We start from the raw sequence: 16576 nt of genomic DNA, 5'->3' as shown, positions 1-16576 counted from the left end.
AAAACAGGTATATTTCACATCCTTTCTGCAGTTTATGATGAAAATTGTATTTTCTTCAGTCTTTAAATATAAAATGAGACCGTTCTGTTTTTTTCCAAACTACCTATCTCTTGCTCCCTGGCAGAGGTCCGTGCCTCACTGTCAGAGCTGTGTCCCTGAACCAGTTTAAAAGGTGCATCTCGACAAGAAAAATGCAGCCTCGCCTAGGGCTAGCAGGCTTTAAAAAAATGATTAAGTCCAAGAGAAATACTCCTTTTCATTTGTTTGCTTAATGGAAAACAGGGATTTAGAAATTTCTCAGTGACAAAAATCCTCTGGCTAGTCTAATACTTAGTGAGGTGGGGGTGGAGATGCGAGAAGGCTGGAAGGGAAGTGGGGGCAGAGGAGACCCCACACATGTCAGGTCCCCCACTGGCTGGAGTCCAATGGCTGATACACCATTTTTACCCAAACATTTCCATGGGTTTCCCAAAGGGAAATGTACCAGAGGCGGTGAGTGTGATAGAACATTGAATACTTGGGTATGTTTTTTAAAGTCATGGTTGGTGTTCTGGAAACTCGTACCCAGGAGAGCCAAATTGCTGTGACCAGATCACTTAGGGTCACCTTGGCCAGCACCCTGAAAATCTTAGGGTTTCTTGCTTGTCCTTGGTTTTTCCTGTTTTGTCTGCTCAGTGGAAAACCAACCAAGCAGGCCTGGTGCTTTCCACAGAAACTCAGGAAACCTGGTTGTGATACCAGCTCTGGTTTCCTTACCCTAAAGCATGGGCTGCCAGCCAGGTATTGTCCCATAGTCCCAAGGAAGTTAGTGTAGATTTTAGGATAGGAATATAGTGTCCAGAAATCCCTTGTATTTTGGAAGAATATGGTACATTATACTATGAGGGAACCCATGTGGAATACAGAAGTTGCACTTGACTTTCAGAGATGCGTGCTCTCTCATTGAAATGCTGTTTCAGTGTTAGCTATTTGCTGCTAGTTCCTGAACTCTGTTTCTTCATTGGTACAATAAGGAGGGTGGATTATACCAGTGGGTCCCCCTGCTGGCTGAACACCAGCGTCAAACCAGTGGGAAGCTTTTGAAATTCCAATGCCTGAACCTTTCCCTGCTCTGCCTGAAACAAAATATTTGGGACTAAGGGAGTATTCAATTTCAAAGAGTTTAAAGAAATTGGTAAAACTGTAGGTACATCTGCTCTGGAACAATTGATGCCTCACCTGCTTATACCAAAGATGCTGCAGGAATGATGATGACAGTGGGCTCTGGAACCTGAGCCTACCTCCACTACTTAAGAGCTGTGTGTTGTCGGGCAAGTTACTTGACCTCTCTGTGCTTCCGCTGGCTGCTCTGTGAAATGAGGATAATACTGGTGGTTATGGCTAGTAAATGGGTTAATATAGGCACACTGCCCAGTTATTTAGTAAATGCTGTTTCAATGTTAGCTATTTGCTGCTAGTTCCTGAACTCTGTTTCTTGGTACAATAAGAAGGGTGACTATACGAGCGGTTCTCCCTGGTATAAGGACACTATTGTCAAACTAGTGGGGACCTTTTGAAATTCTGATGCCTGCACCTTTCCCTGCTCTGCCTGAAACAAAACCTTTGGGAGGAGGGCCTGGACACTTTCAACGAATTTACTGTGTGATTCTCAGCACAGTGAGGCTGAGAACCAGGGTAACAGGTGGTCTTGAGACCCCTCCAGTCTAAAAGTCAGCATGCTGTGTTTCTGTTTGGAGAGGTTATAGCTTCCCTTCCCATACTCAGTGCACTAAACTACATGGGATTACTTTTTTTTTCCTTTTTTAAAAAGGTGAGGTGATGGCATGTAGTGTAAAATTAAAGATTTTGAAGCACACATCAGCGGCATGTACTTTCACAGTGTTGGCAACCACTGCCTCTTCCTAGTTCCTAAACATTCTCATCACCCCAAAAGAAAGCCTGGGACCCAGTAAGCAGCCAGTCCCCATTCCTCCCTCCTTCCGGGACCTGGCACCACCAGTTTGCATTCTCGTCTCTCTGGCTTTACCTGTTTTGGATATTTTTTATAAATGGAATACAAATATGTGGCCTTTAAGTGTTTGGCTTCTTTCACTTAGCACATTTTTGAGGTTCATCCATGCTATGGAACGTCAACACTTCATTCCCCTTTTTGGCTGAATAATACTCTGGGTGTGTATAGCACATCTGTTTACCCATTTATGCCTTGATGGGCACCTGGGTTGCTTCCACCGTCTAACTGTTGTGAATATGCTGCTATACACATTTGTGTAGTTACTTCTCTGGTCACCTGTTTGCAGTTCTTAGGGGTTGTGATGACGTGAGCTTAACTCCTTTCAGGTTCCCGGCCCCGATTCCAACCTGTTTGTTGGAGAGGGGGCCTTCCCACATGCACAACACCAAGCGATTCTTGCACACCAGCAGGGTGTCAGAGAACTCAACTCCATCCTGACGCTACTTGCCTGGAGACAGCACCAGATTCCCCAGGGTGAGGGCTCCGTCCTACAGGACTGCCCTCCACCCCCTACTCCAGACCCTGTCAAAAGCCCCAGGCAGTTACCTGTGCTTCTGACCTACAGGCTACAGATCAGAGGTTTCTATGGCCTCCCCCTCAGGTTTGATTAATTTGCTAGAGTGGCTCACAGAACTCAGGAAAACACTTAAGTTTACCAGTTTAATAAAGGATGCTGTAAATGATACACGTTGACAGCCAGATGAGGAGATACATAGGGCAGGGTCCCAAGTAAAGGAGCTTCTATCCTCGTGGAGTTTGGGGCCTGGCTCCATGGCACATGGAGGCGTTCTGGCTCCCCAAGCATAGAAGCTCTCTCCAACCAAGAAGCACGATCCAGATCCAACGGAGCAGAGCAGAGAGCACAAGCTCTTCTCAAGGGTTTTGTGAGGGCTTCACTGCATAGTCATGCCTGACTAAATCATTGGCCTTTGTCTGATTCAGCCTCCAGCCCCTGCCCTTGGTGGGGGGAGTCCAAAAGTCTCTCATTAACATGACAGTACACCCGATTCACCTTCAAGACTCTGCAGTGTTTTCAGGAACTGTGGATGAAGACTAAATATACCTGGAAAATATTCATTCATATGACCAAAAATGTATTTATGATTTATTTTATTGCAGGGGTATATACCTTGGAGTGGAATTAATGAGCACAGAATTGGAAAAATTCTAACTTTTTGAGGAATCATCAAACTGTGTGATAAACTTTAATCTATATTTGGCCCTCACAGATCTTCCTTGACCTGTCCGCACTGCCTGAAACAGAGCAACACCTTCGACCCGTTCCTGTGCGTGTCACTGCCTATCCCCTTGCGCCAGACAAGGTACGTGAGCATCATGCCTAGGGAACTTGACTCCATCCTTACTCCTTATTGGGAACCTTCTGGCTTTGCGTCTGCAGTTTCCTGTCCTTTGCTTCTCAGCCAGCATTTCTCTAGAAACCAGCCTAATAGCTGGGTGATGTCCAGTTATTGAATGTGACAATTAAAGTGGAAGGTCATTGTGTCTGTTTAGTTGTAGAAGGAATTACAAACAATGCTTTTGTTTATCAGCACCATTGCCAGGCTTTCATCTTTGGCCCACTCACAAGCTGGCGTGGGCCAGTCAGTACCATTTGGCCAGACTGGGGGCAAGCCTGAGATCATCTGTTGCCACCTGCTTTTCCCTGCCTCATTTCCAAAATCCTTTTTCCTCTCTGTGAAGGTGTAGGGAAAAGGTTTCTTCAAAGAGCAAAGGAAAAGGAAAAAGATTGTTAGGGGAGATGAGAAAAAAGGAAAAGGAGGTCAGATTGGGTCAGAGGTGTGGTGGGACTTGGCTTTGTAAAAGACAAAGCGCAGGTGTCCCAAAAGTCTAGGTCTTCGCAGTGACTGTTAAGGCAACTGGCCACTGTCAGTGTCATGGAAGGTTGGTGAACTCCCACGTGGGGTGCCTTCACTGGCACTGAGACAGTGGCATTGCTTCCTTGTGTTCCCTGCCTCCATCAATACCCTTTCTCGCGCCCTCTGCCTCTTGATATCTCCCATCTTTGGGATGCAGCTGAAGATAGGACGTCTTCATAATGCCTTTCCCGGCAGTTTAATCCCTTTCTCTGCTCTGAATTCCTATGCTGTGGATCACCTGTGCCACACTATAACATGGGCTTACCCTATCATGGGTGGCACCATCAGATGATGTCTGCCGCTCGGTGTGAGCTATGGTTCCTGACCTGATGCAGCACAGCACAGTGGTTAGGACCACTAGCTCTGGGGCTGGACTGCCCAGGGTTTAAATCCAGCCGTATCAGCTCGCTGTATGAATTGGACAATCACTGCAGTGTAGAACAGGAGAAACAGGAGGTGGAGGAGTGAGCGCTGGTGTGCTGGTGGGGGTAGTAGGAAGTAGAACTAAGAAAGTTTTCCAGAGAGGTTGGGGGCTGGAGGGCTGTGTCCTGTCACCAGGGGAGAATTCCTGTAAGGACATGAGTGCATCACTGATGTGTTGAATCATACTGGAAGAAGAAGCTTGACTGCTTTTACTTCTCAAGTTCTAATCTCAAATTATATTTTTGCTTAAGATGATCAATTTAACAAACAGAACCTTGAAATCATAGATCTGTATTGTGATTCTTAATCGAATACCTTTTATCTTTAACTTGCTGGGAAAGTTTGCTCACATGAGACCCTTGGAGATTTGCTTTCCACTGCCACCTGGTAACAGTGTACCTAAAGTACAGTGACCCATCCCAGAAGCAGAGATTAGCATAAGTGCTGAACTTGACCCAGTGTCAGTGTGTGGATAACTTCCTATTTTCCAGATTCTTGAGCATCACCTTGGTCTTCCTGTCTAAGAGCCAGCAGTTCCTGCGGGTTGGCCTGGCCGTGCCGATCCTTAGTACAGTGGCAGCCCTGAGGAGGATGGTTGCAGAAGAAGGCGGCATCCCTGTAGATGAGGTGTGGTGGAATTGCACTGGGGCCCAGTCACTGGATGACAGAATGCTGTCTGGGCCAGCTGTCTAGGCTGTTGAGGCTAATTTCTGGTTCCCAGGTGACTCCAGCATGACTCATGAGTTTCTGTTTGATTAGTAGTCCCTGGTGTCTGTGATGGCTGGGCCTTGACTTCTGCCTGCATTTATGCAGAATAACCAGAAAAGGACACCACTTTGTCTTTAAAGGAGGTGATGATCGTTATGATCATAGTATTTCTTTCAGTAATGCTTCCTAAATGCTGGGCACCATTTTATGAACTTAATATTCAAAGCTGGTTTAATCCATAACCATTTTGTGAAGTAGATATTACAATCACCCTCATTTTACCAGTAAACAAAGAAGAGGCACTAAGAGGTTAGGTGACTTGCACAAGTTCACACAGCTGTTAACTGGCTAAGCCAGGATTTCAAAGCAGACGGTTTGTCTTTAAGGTCCTGAGCCACTGTTGTATGTTTTCACTCCTGAGAATATAAACCAGGATACTGAGGGGACACTACCTGAAATATGAGGAGCTACTGGGGTGACTGAGGATGTGTAACATGAGAGAAGAGATTTGTGGGAGAGTGGTATGGCTATGCTCTTTTTTATTTTTAAAGAGATTGGATTCACTGTGACTCTAAGGGCAGCACTCCTAACAGGGACCCCCATGAAAGGACGGGTAGAGGTGATGGTGATGAACTTTGTGGCATGATGGGAAGGGCTTAGAATAGGGTTCGGTTAGTGATTCAGTCCATTTCTAGTTTTCTGACTTTGGACATATACCCCTTATTCCCCTTCTCCCTCCCTTGGTCTTCTATTTCTTGATTGTAAAATGGAAATTTTCTACTTCCCTGATGGGGACTTTTGCAAATTAAAAATATGTTTTTAACCTTTTTATTAAGGTATGACACCCATACAATAAAGTGTACATATCTTAAGGTTATAGTTTGCTGAATTTTTACATATGCATCCATCCACGTAACCACCATGACTACTTGTCAACCAAGAAGATGGTGATGATTATGAACATAATAATCCCAACAATAGCTAACCCTCAGTAGTGCTCACTAAGTGCTGGGAACCATTTTATAAACTTCATGTTCATAGCCACCTTATGGCTCTTTCCATCGCCCTGGGGGCCCCTTCCTGCGCCTGCCCAATCAATCCCTCTGACCTCCATCACCATTTTTATGAAGATCTCAGGTGGGGAAAAAAGTGTATCTCACTTTGTAACCTCAAAGTGCTCTATGACATGATATGACAACATTTTTTTTTGGCTATTTTATTATTTAGAAGTTCCTTCAGTGGAAGTCAATTGAGAAAGATCCAGAGAAAATAGGAAAGTGGTGAGAGCCTTGGGAAGAAATGGCAGGCATGAAAGATCTAAAGGGGGAAGTGTGAGGGAGGTAGTTCACTGCCAGGAATTCGACAGGTGTGACGTAAGTTTGTTCAGGAACAGGGATCACTTGGCATTCTTAAGTGCAGGCAAGGTAAGCATTTTGATTGGATCTTAAAATCTATTTTGGTACTTTAACTCATAGGTTTGTCCCAGTTATTATCTGTGATCATGGATATATTTGGATTTATTTATATCATCTTATTTTGTCCTTCCTATTTACTCTGCTTTTCCTTTGATTCTTTTTTCTCTCCTTTACTGTTTCTTTTGGATTGAACCATTTTTCTTTATTCTGTCTCTTCTGGTTTGGGACATAGATAGCTCTATGTTTTTAGGGGTTATTAAAATGCCAATAAGTCTTAGTTAATCTTCCCAAATGACTCAAGGATCTTGGTATGCATCCACTTCCCATATACCTTTTTTGATTTGATGTTACTATAGGTGGATATGTTTGTCCAGTCTTTTTATTCTTCTTCCTCTCTCTCCCCAGTTGTAGTAGTAGCAATAGTTGTTATTCTTATAGATTTATATAGTCAATGTATGTTTACAATTACCAATGTTTACCATTTTCTTTGGTTCATTGAATTTTCTTACAACTCAGGTTTTCTTTCTGGATTCAGTTTGTTTGCTTTTTAACCCTGAGATGAGTCTTTTACAAGAGGAGGTCCCAGCTAGTGAGCCTGGAATGAGTTATACATGCTGAGATGTTGATCCCTTCAGCCCACGAGGTGACAGAGTTGGGTCTGGGGCAGCCGGGACCCTAAAGGCAGTCACCCCTCTCCTCCAGTACAAGACCAGCTTCCTCTGCTTGCCTCAGTGTTCCATAAAAATATGTTCCACATGTGACATAATGTGAAAAGAGTTGATATAACACTATTTAAAAGCTTTTTCAGTGGAGATCTATTAGTAGTAAACACTCTCACTTTTAATCTGGAGAGGGCTTTATTTCAGCCTCAGCCTCTTACATGATAGTTTAGCTGGTATAAAACTTCAGCTCCTCAGTTTACCTCCCCAACCCATCCCTCAGCAGGCTGGCCTTCTATTATTGCAGTTGAGATCTCTGTGGTCAGTCTAGTTGTTATAACTACTGTGTGTTGTACTAAAGAGAAGTAGTATTTCTCACTTAGATAGGTAAGGTAAAAGAGGGTAAAAGAGAGATTTAAGACTATTGGACACTTTCATATTTCTTACTTGTTAAGTTCCCTTTGAGAAATCCAGAGGGAAAATGATCCTCCTCATTCCAGGTGATCTTGGTTGAACTGTATCCCAGTGGACTCCAGCGGTCTTTCTCTGATGAAGAAGACCTTAATACTATTGCAGAGGGCGATGATGTGTACGCCTTCCAAGCCCCTCCACCATCTGGCCAGGAGACGCTCTCAGGTACTGTGGTGCTTTTCAGAATTTCGTTTTGTTATAATGAGTTACAGGCTTGAGAGGGTTCTCACTGGTTGCTCATAAGACATTTAGTTTTAATACTTGGACCCATCAGGCTTATTTTCTCAGATATTTGGTGTACAGATGGTTGATTACTAGAATTTATTCAATTAATGCAGCCGAGGTTCTCAAAACCTTAATGAGTATCAGAGTTACCTGGAAAACTTGTGAAAGCAGATTTCTGGGCCCAGGGTTTCTGATTAGTAGGTCTGGGGTGGGGCCTGAGGATTTGTATGTCTAACAAGTTCCCAGGTGATACTGGTCCTGGCGTCACACTTTGAGAATCTCTATTTAGAACAGGTGCTTGGGTAACCTTTGTCTTCAGGACTCTGGTGTTCAAGGTCTATGCTTGAAGTAAAATTTTTACAAATTGGAGCAGTAGGTGGCCAAAGAAGTTCAATGATTTTCTGTTAACAGTCTCACTTCCCAGTGCTTGCTTTTCCTAAACTTAGGGATGGCCAAGATGGCCAGTTCCTGACAGTCTTTCACTGTAGGTCAGTGTACATTGTGGCCCAATTAAGCCAGGCAAGAACGCCTGTATCTATAGAGGGCTCTGGCCAGTGTTACCGGATAGCCCAGATGAGTCCTGTGTCCCGGCCTGGACCGTCAGTCAGCCAAGGTGGCCAGCTGTGGGAACCAGATGTCTGCAGTTGCCCTGAGTCAACAGGGAGACTCTGGGCATGGGACGCGATATTGACTGGCCCTGATTGTAACTCAGTGAGACAAGCCCTCATTTCAAATTCAATCACAGGTGATACATCTGTGCCTTAAAAGCCAAATTTTCAGAAGTGATTGGAAATTGAGGATAGTCTAATTCTTCTTCCTCAAGGGTAAAGATTCTTACCTTCCCTGTGTGCCACTTATGCTGATTTTCTAAGACCATGGTTACTCTGCGGTTCCCTGATCAAGGCATAAAAGCAACCAAACTCATTTTGGAGTACTTTTTAGACTGGGTTTCAAACATGTTAAAATCTCTGCCCACATTTTAAAATTGCTGGCTGAACACAATAGTGAAAACCACCACGTGTGTGATCTTCATATGCCATGCCAGATGGCACAAGTGCCACAAACCTTACTATCTCTTCCCCTAACCCATTGCTAAGTGTCTCCCAACAGTGGTTAATATCTAAGTGCTCAAAGAGAAGAGGGTCCGGAGAAGCTGGGGTTCTGACCCAGCAAAGCAGCTCCTTTAGGAATACAAACTCAATTCTCTGTCTTCAGCATGTCCAGCTGGCCTGGCAGTGTCCCCGCGCTTTGCAGTCCGTGGTGGTCAGTGGTCATGCCTGCCCGTCCATTGTGAGAACACGGTGCTGATTCTCTTCTGTAACTTGGTGGGGTCAGGGCAACAGGCCAGCAGGTATGTTGAACTTCTTCTTTTAACATAATGTCTGGGATTTATACACATGTACTTGGAATTCTGTCTAGAATAATTCTAATTTGATAAAATGAAACATCCATTACCAAGGCTAATCAACTAGGAGTAGGCAGTTTCTGATCAGGAGGATTGGAAATAGCCGACTCAAGCAGATGGCAAACATTGCCCTTAACAATTAAGCATCAGAGGCTTTTCTGTTAATTTCAGGAACAATTATTAATTGCTTTCTCTGCTGTTTGGTGCTGTGTCATAAGTCCCAGGCAGTGTTGCAATAAGACGAGCAAAAGGAAACTGGCTGTCACAAAAGAGGGGATGTAATTACTGCTATTGGCACATGGTACTGCCATCTGCTCTAAGGGCCAGGGAGAACTGGAAAGTGATTAGAACTAATCAAAGAGTTGGAGAAGTCGTTGCACAGCAAATACACAAAAGCAGGTAGTTTCCTTGTAGAATCCAATTAAAATGTTTAAAAGATAAAACACCAATAAAAAATTTTGGGTTGATAGAATGTTTATAAAATGAGTCTAGGGTAATAAACTCATAAGAATAGTGAGAAAATACTGGGGAAAGCAGGGAGGAAGGATGGCTGTATTAAAACAGAATAAAGCTTTAAATTTTGAAATTCTGTTACAGAGGCAGAAGAATAGCCACTAAAATCAATGAACAGACTAGACCAAAGTATATTTAAGTATTTATTATATGATAAGGACAGTATATTTCACATTACTAGAAAGTGAGCAAATTATTCAGTATGTCAAGCTAAGCTAATGCTTTCTTTCTTTTTATTTTATTTAATCTTTCTTTTTACTCCTTCCATAAATTCACATGTATAAGTCCCAGATTTGATTAGAGAGGTGATTATTGCAAAAGGCCCATAAAATAACTTGAAGATAATGTAGAGGATTGTCTTTGGATCAGGGGGTCTGTTTGAACACGTAAGGCAGGAAACTGTAAAGGAAAAAGATAAGGTTTTAAATACATTTAAAATTTTAAACTAAAAGCAAATTTGAAAGGCAAAGTGCAAATGAGGAAAAATAGTTACATCAGGTGACAAGTGAAGGATGTTTATGCATCGTATAAAAAAACCTGGCTCTCAAATTAGTGAGAGAAATCTCTAGTGAAATGAGGCACAGAAGTTAGCATTAGGTCATAGAAAAAATTCAAGCCTAGGTTAAACTATTCAGCTTCATTAGCAGTAGAAGAAATTCAGTCACAAGATGCTATTGTTAACCTTTTAGATTGGCAAAGAACTTGAAAAATTGATAATACTCCTTCTGGGCAAGGGTCAAGGAATGGGGCACATGCCTCACTGGTAAATTGGTGGGGATTTCTGGCAGCAGGTTGGGAATAAATAGCTTTGGTCTTTCATTTCCACTTCTGGAACTTTATCCCAAAGAAATAGTTACTCACATGCACCCAGAGATGTAGGTGTGTATACAAGAATGTATGTAGTTCCTGCGACGTGCAGGCATTGTTTAAATAAAGAATTGGAAGCAACCTGAATGCTCAACAATAGAGGGTAAGGTAAATAAACTGATCTGTCCATTACAACAGTGGACAGCATGTAATGCCATTGCCCGCCTAGACACGCCACCTCAGATTTGTGCCTCAGAAGTTTCCTCAACAGTTTCACATTCTTGTCACGCTGAATCTTGCCACAACCTTGTGTGGTGTGGCCATGGAACAACGGGTGGTCAGTGATCTGTCCAGTGGTACCCATGTCCAAGCTGGAACTGACAGCCACAGGCACATCTGGGTTCTCAGCAGTACAATCTCCCTGCTCTGTGTTGCCTGGGTTGGGAAATGGGAGGCATTCCCAGTTATGAGAATATTCCTGACACATAAAACCATCAGCGTGTCAGCTGCACGGGGTTCCCTCTGGGTTTATCTCTGCCTGCAATATTCTCTGACCCTTCTCTCAACGATGGGGAGAACACCAGGGAAGAATGTTTCTCGGACGGCCAATCATTTGGAGCCATCTCTTTACAGTGCAGTTTCTCCATTTGTAGTGAGGTTCTCTGATGGGCAGTTTTGTGCTGTGCTTTGTGCCGAACTCATCTGATGGAGAGAAGCCCATGAAGAGGCTTGTGGTCTCATGACTGTTGGGGTTTGTTGCTCTTCCCTTTGGTGAAATAACCTGATGTCCTTGGATATTTCAGGTTCGGGCCACCTTTCCTAATAAAGGAAGACAGAGCCATTTCCTGGGCTCAGCTCCAGCAGTCCATTCTCAGCAAAGTCCGCTCTCTAATGAAGAGTGAGGCCCCAATACAGGTCAGTACACATGCATACAGTGTGTGTGTGTGTGTGTGTGTGTGTGTGTGTGTGTTGAGGGGTAGGGACGGGGGAGGAATGTGAACTTGCTGTCAATGAGGCTTTATATTGTTGTATAAAACAACTTTGATTTATCTGCAAGGAAGAAACCGTTTTATGGCCTGTCCTCTCTCCCTCTGCGGTGTTAAAAACCACCTTTCACAGACAGAGCTTTCTCCTTGTTAAATCTTCCCAAACACCATTGGAATAAAGAGTGGGATTTACATTATTCTTCTCAATTTTGTATACTTAACAGTTCACCATAGTTTTTCCTAGAGGAGAGTTTATTGCAATAAATTGAAATTTATATATTTGGATCAAAAATTTCAAGGGACTTCAGATGTAACTTCCATGGAAAATTAGAATCGATGTTTATGTCTAAACATGAAAATCTAGATACTAAAGATAATTTTGTCCAGTTTTAAAAACTGAGATTAAAGACTCAAAAGAAAATACCTTTTTAGCCTTGCTCATTTATTTATTCTCAGATTAGTAGTTTCCAAATGAAAACTACATATTCTAAAACCATTCCTTTGGCCCATAGAGTTTCAGAACTATTCTGGTGGCTGCTTGGTCAAGAAGATGTTGAAATTTTGTGGGATGGTGCGGTAGCCTTGACATTTATTTCCCCCCAACTATTCTTGGTGAGAACTTCTCATTCGGGGGATGTACCCAGCTTACTTCAGAGGCGATTCTTGATAATTCATGTTTCTTCCTGCTCAGAGAAAACCATACATTTGAATCAGGATTTATATCAAGTATCACTTTGTTAAAGACCTTCTCTACCTTCGTTTCCAACCTTTATCTCTAAAAGATTTTGCTCTGTGTACTGCCCCCACAGATCTACTACAGCTCCCGAATTAGAAACCCTAAGTTCTCTCTAAGTAGGTCAGAATACTTTAGCTTTTCTCCAAACCTGTGCTCCTGATTCTTGAAAGTGAATAAAACCACGTTCATGTGAACATTGTACTCAACTGTCCTTGCTCTCCACTGGGTCACACGTGTACTTGGGCCTCTGCACCTCTGTAGTCATTTTGATTTTAGAAATTGATCAAAGCAATCAGTGAGGCCAGCAGAATTCTAATACAGACATCCTACAACTAAGCTGTAGATGCTTTTCCACAGATTCATTGGTAAATGTCTAGGCTGGCTTGATTTTCTGTAGGAGTAGTGGTTCTAAATGGCTGTGAGGTGCCCAGGCTGGCCCATCCATTTAACCCATCATGCTCTTAGTACTGCATTAAATATTGGCTCAATATGGTAAAAATTTGAAAAGAATCCATTTGCAGTTCTCAACACTGAGCTGAAGAGATTAACAAATAGTGAACATATATTGCATGAATATTCAATGAATTTCCTTAGCCAAGAATAGAGGAAAATCTCTCACAGAAATAACCAATTTTCTGGTCAGAATGAATTCATGTAAATTGTGAAAAAAGAGATTTATCATTGCCAAGACATTTTTATGGTCACTTTGTAAATTTTCTTTGTGTACAGGCAGAGTAAGCTGCCTCTGCGGGAGAGGGGACTTGATTATGTTGCCATTACACAGCAAGCAATTAGGGGTGCCAGGAGCGAGTTTCAGCTCCGTACTGAAGTAACAGTTTCCTTAGGAAGCACACCCTTCTGTGACCAGCCCTGAATCAAAGAAGTCAGCTTGCTTCTAGCCATTGATTTTGTCGCTGTTGAAGCTGCAGGTCAACCAGAGGGTGGTTATGGTCCAGTTTGGCACATACACTCTCTGCACTTCACATTTGGCTCTTTGCAACCGGGTTCCAGTTCACCGCACCGGCCTCGTGTCCCATTGCTCCCTGCATGCGTGAGCTGTGACACCCACAGGAGCTCACTCACAGCCCACTGAGTGTGTTGGAGTCATGCTTTCTTCCATGTACAATCCCTCTTTCCTGGAATTATGATGCTCCCACCCGTCCCCTGTCTGCATTTCATCAGTGAATGGTGAATTTCAACCTGTATTTCATCAGTGTCTTTTAAGAAGAGATGTCTGCCATTTATCTTTGTCAGAGTTTGGAAGAAATTCTTATTTTTCTCCGTGTTGTAGCTAAGGTCATCAGTGGCAATTTTAAGAACTGTGTTTTGTTCACTTGAAGATGCCATGGGTTTTTTTTTAACTGTGGTAAAATATACATATTTATTTTGATCATTCACAAGTGCCCATTAACTGTATTCAACAGGTGTTGCATTAACCATCAGCATTTTCTGTACCCGAATTTTCATCATCCCTACAAAATCTCTATTCCCATTAAACAATAGCCCCCCCATCCCCCATCCCTTAGCTCCTGTTAACCTCCATCCAGCTGTTTTGTCCCCGTGGATTTGCCTACTCTAGGCATCTCACATAAGTGGATGATTCATGCAATATTTGTCCTCTATGTCTTGGGTTTTTTTTTTTCACTAAGCCAAATATTTTCAAGATCCATACATATTGGAGCATGTGTCAGAATTTGCTTCCTTTTCAAGGCTGAATAACATTCCCTGTGTGTATAGCCCACATTTTGTTTATCCATTCATCTATTGATGGACACTTGGGTTGTGTCTACCTTTTGACTATTGTGAATAATGCTGTTTAAAACACTTCAATTTCATAAATGTTAGAGTATTAAAAAAAGCATACATCTTAGAATGAAAGCATAGGTGGAATTTCTTATATAGCTTATTTTATAGTATATAAACACTTATTAAGCATTTGGTATGTAAAATATACACTAACTTGCTTTTAGATAATTGCCTTCTTTTGGCAATTTGGTGATGATGATAAATCATCTTAAAATAAGTCAAGTTACCTATTAATAATTGACATAGTTGATTGATTTTTCCATTGACTATGCCAGCACCTGCTCCAGTTACACATGTGTGACTGAAAAACAGCATGATCATCATTTTGGAAAATTTAATGTGTTCAGCAGTGTTAGGTCACTATGTTGGAAGGTACAGTGTGTCTCTTCTTAAGAAAATGAAGCCCTTTTAGCTCCAGGTTTTGAATATTAATTATTAAGAGAATATTCAAAATAGACTCTAGACAAAAGAATTACAATTTTGAGTAATTTATTTGCCTGTAGGAGTCTAATTTAAACAAGCCTGATGACCCACCTCCTCCGTCTCTGTCTTGGCAGAACCCAGGATCTCTGTTTGCCATCCGGGTTGTGGGGCTTTCTCTGGCCTGCAGCTACTTATCCCCACAGGACAGCCAGCCCCTCTGTCACTGGGCAGTGGACAGGTAAGGGCATGTTCCAGATTTTGTAAGAGAATGAGTGCGATCTCATTCGACTAGATAAGTGTCCATATGTGTCAGTCAAATTGGTTGCAATCTCCTGACTCCCTGGCAGCAGCCACTATGCCAGGTTTGTGCACTTCCTGTGCTTTCAGTGCTTATGTCTAGAGCGGACGGTGACACGGCCACCTCAGAGGTGAGGGAACATCGCTGTTCCCAGAAATAAGTTAACTCGCTCACACTTGCACAGCTAGTTATGGCCAAGCCCAAATTTGAACCCAGATTGGTCTGACTGAAAAACCCATTCAGTTAAGTCATGCTACTGAATTCAGCCTATATGTCCCCTGTAGGGTAGGGGAGCCTTCTGCCCCTCCATCATTGGCTCCAAACTCTAGATGGTGGGCTCTAGCCAAGGGATAAAGCCAGTGTGGCCATGTGTCTGTGGGTCTGGCTTCCTGATTCTCCAGGTGCCCACCTGCAAGGCCTTCCACTGCACCTGGTCTTGCGAACCAATCCACAGGACCAGCTCAGTGTCTGAGAGGCAGTTTCCCTGTCCGGGTCTTCTGCTCATTTTCCCACAGACACAAAGTTCTCAATAAACATTTCTGATTTCTTGGCTTGGTTAACCAAAGTTGACAATCTATGATGTAGGTGTGATATTGTGTACAATAAAAATATAACTCATGGGGGGATGACAAAATACATGTTCAATTTTCAAAAAACTATGTGTTATATAAAATTGTTATGTATTCACTGTATTTTTTTATTGAGGTATCATTGCTACACAATCTTCTGAAGGTTTCACATGACCAACATTGTGGTTACTACATTCACCCCTATAAGGAATACATATTTGGTATTCTGCCACAGAGCTCATAAACCCCTTGGAATTTCCATAGTGATAACAGCAATTGAAGCTGTCCTGTTATTCATAAGAAGCCTGTTTCAAAAGCACCTGAATTTATGTTAATGAGGTGACTTTGGGGAAGTACCTAAGGATGGGGGCTGGTTTGGAACTCTGTGGCTCCTGGTTTGGAACTTTCAGACCTTGGAGGAAGGAAGAGGGACTGGAGAGTGGGCCTGATCACCTGTGGCCAGTGATTTAATCAATCATGCCTAGAGAATGAAGCCTCCATAAGAAGCCTTTTGGCTCAGGGTTTGGAGAGCTTCCGGGTTGGTGAACACATGGAGGTACTGGGAGGGTGGTGGGCATGGTGGGCTGCACCATCTCCCACGCATGCCCTGGGGCTGTTCCTGATTTATGTCTTTTCCATCCAGCTGTTTTCTGACTTATGCCCTTTGATAGTAAATCTGAGAGACCCAGCTGTTCCTGAGTTATGTCCTTTTATGATAAACTGGCGATCTAGTAAGTAAAATGTTCATCTGAGTTCTGTGAGCCCTTGTAGCAAGTTAATCAAACCCAAGGAGGGTTATTGGAACCTTTGATCTATAGCTGGTTGGTCGGAAGCCCAGAAGACAACCTGGACCTAAGGACTGGCTTCAAAGTGGGGAGGCAGGGGCAGGCCCGTGGGATCTGACGCTGTCTTCCCAGAGATAGTGCTAGACTTAGTTAATAGCTTGATGGTGGGGAAAAAGCACACATTGGAATGGTGTCAGAATCATAGTAGAGACGGGGCCCCTCCTGTGACAAGGAGACCAGGAACCAGAGTAGGAAGCAGGGCAGAAGGTTCTATACCCTGTGCCCCACCCGCACCCTCCCTGACGAGCAGCTGCTTTACAGAATTAGGGAGGCAGAAAGTGTTGGCCAGGACCTGCTTGGGTCTGACAGGAAAAAGGGGACACGGTGGTGGGGAGGTTTCGAGAAGGGCCTGCTTAGAGCACAAAGGGGCCCCTCACGGCCCTCTGTCTTGGAAGAGAG

At 43.1% G+C, this 16576-nt stretch overlaps 1 protein-coding gene across 3 annotated transcripts in view; it reads left to right on the top strand.

Moving 5' to 3' along the window:
• LOC108410060 (ubiquitin carboxyl-terminal hydrolase 43) overlaps positions 1-16576 on the top strand; it is a 59965-nt gene that overhangs the window by 24930 nt on the left and 18459 nt on the right. For all 3 annotated transcript variants that reach the window (XM_073234798.1, XM_073234797.1, XM_073234800.1), the window contains 6 exons: positions 3241-3333; positions 4803-4938; positions 7594-7729; positions 9005-9140; positions 11318-11429; positions 14600-14703. In XM_073234798.1, coding sequence (XP_073090899.1) covers positions 3241-3333; positions 4803-4938; positions 7594-7729; positions 9005-9140; positions 11318-11429; positions 14600-14703 — 717 coding nt within the window. The remainder of the gene's footprint in view (positions 1-3240; positions 3334-4802; positions 4939-7593; positions 7730-9004; positions 9141-11317; positions 11430-14599; positions 14704-16576) is intronic.

This window comes from Manis javanica, chromosome 4, assembly GCF_040802235.1.
Source record: "Manis javanica isolate MJ-LG chromosome 4, MJ_LKY, whole genome shotgun sequence".
Lineage (NCBI taxonomy): Eukaryota > Metazoa > Chordata > Mammalia > Pholidota > Manidae > Manis > Manis javanica.
Note: the sequence above shows the minus strand (reverse complement) of the source record. Positions and strands in the feature narration are given on the sequence as shown.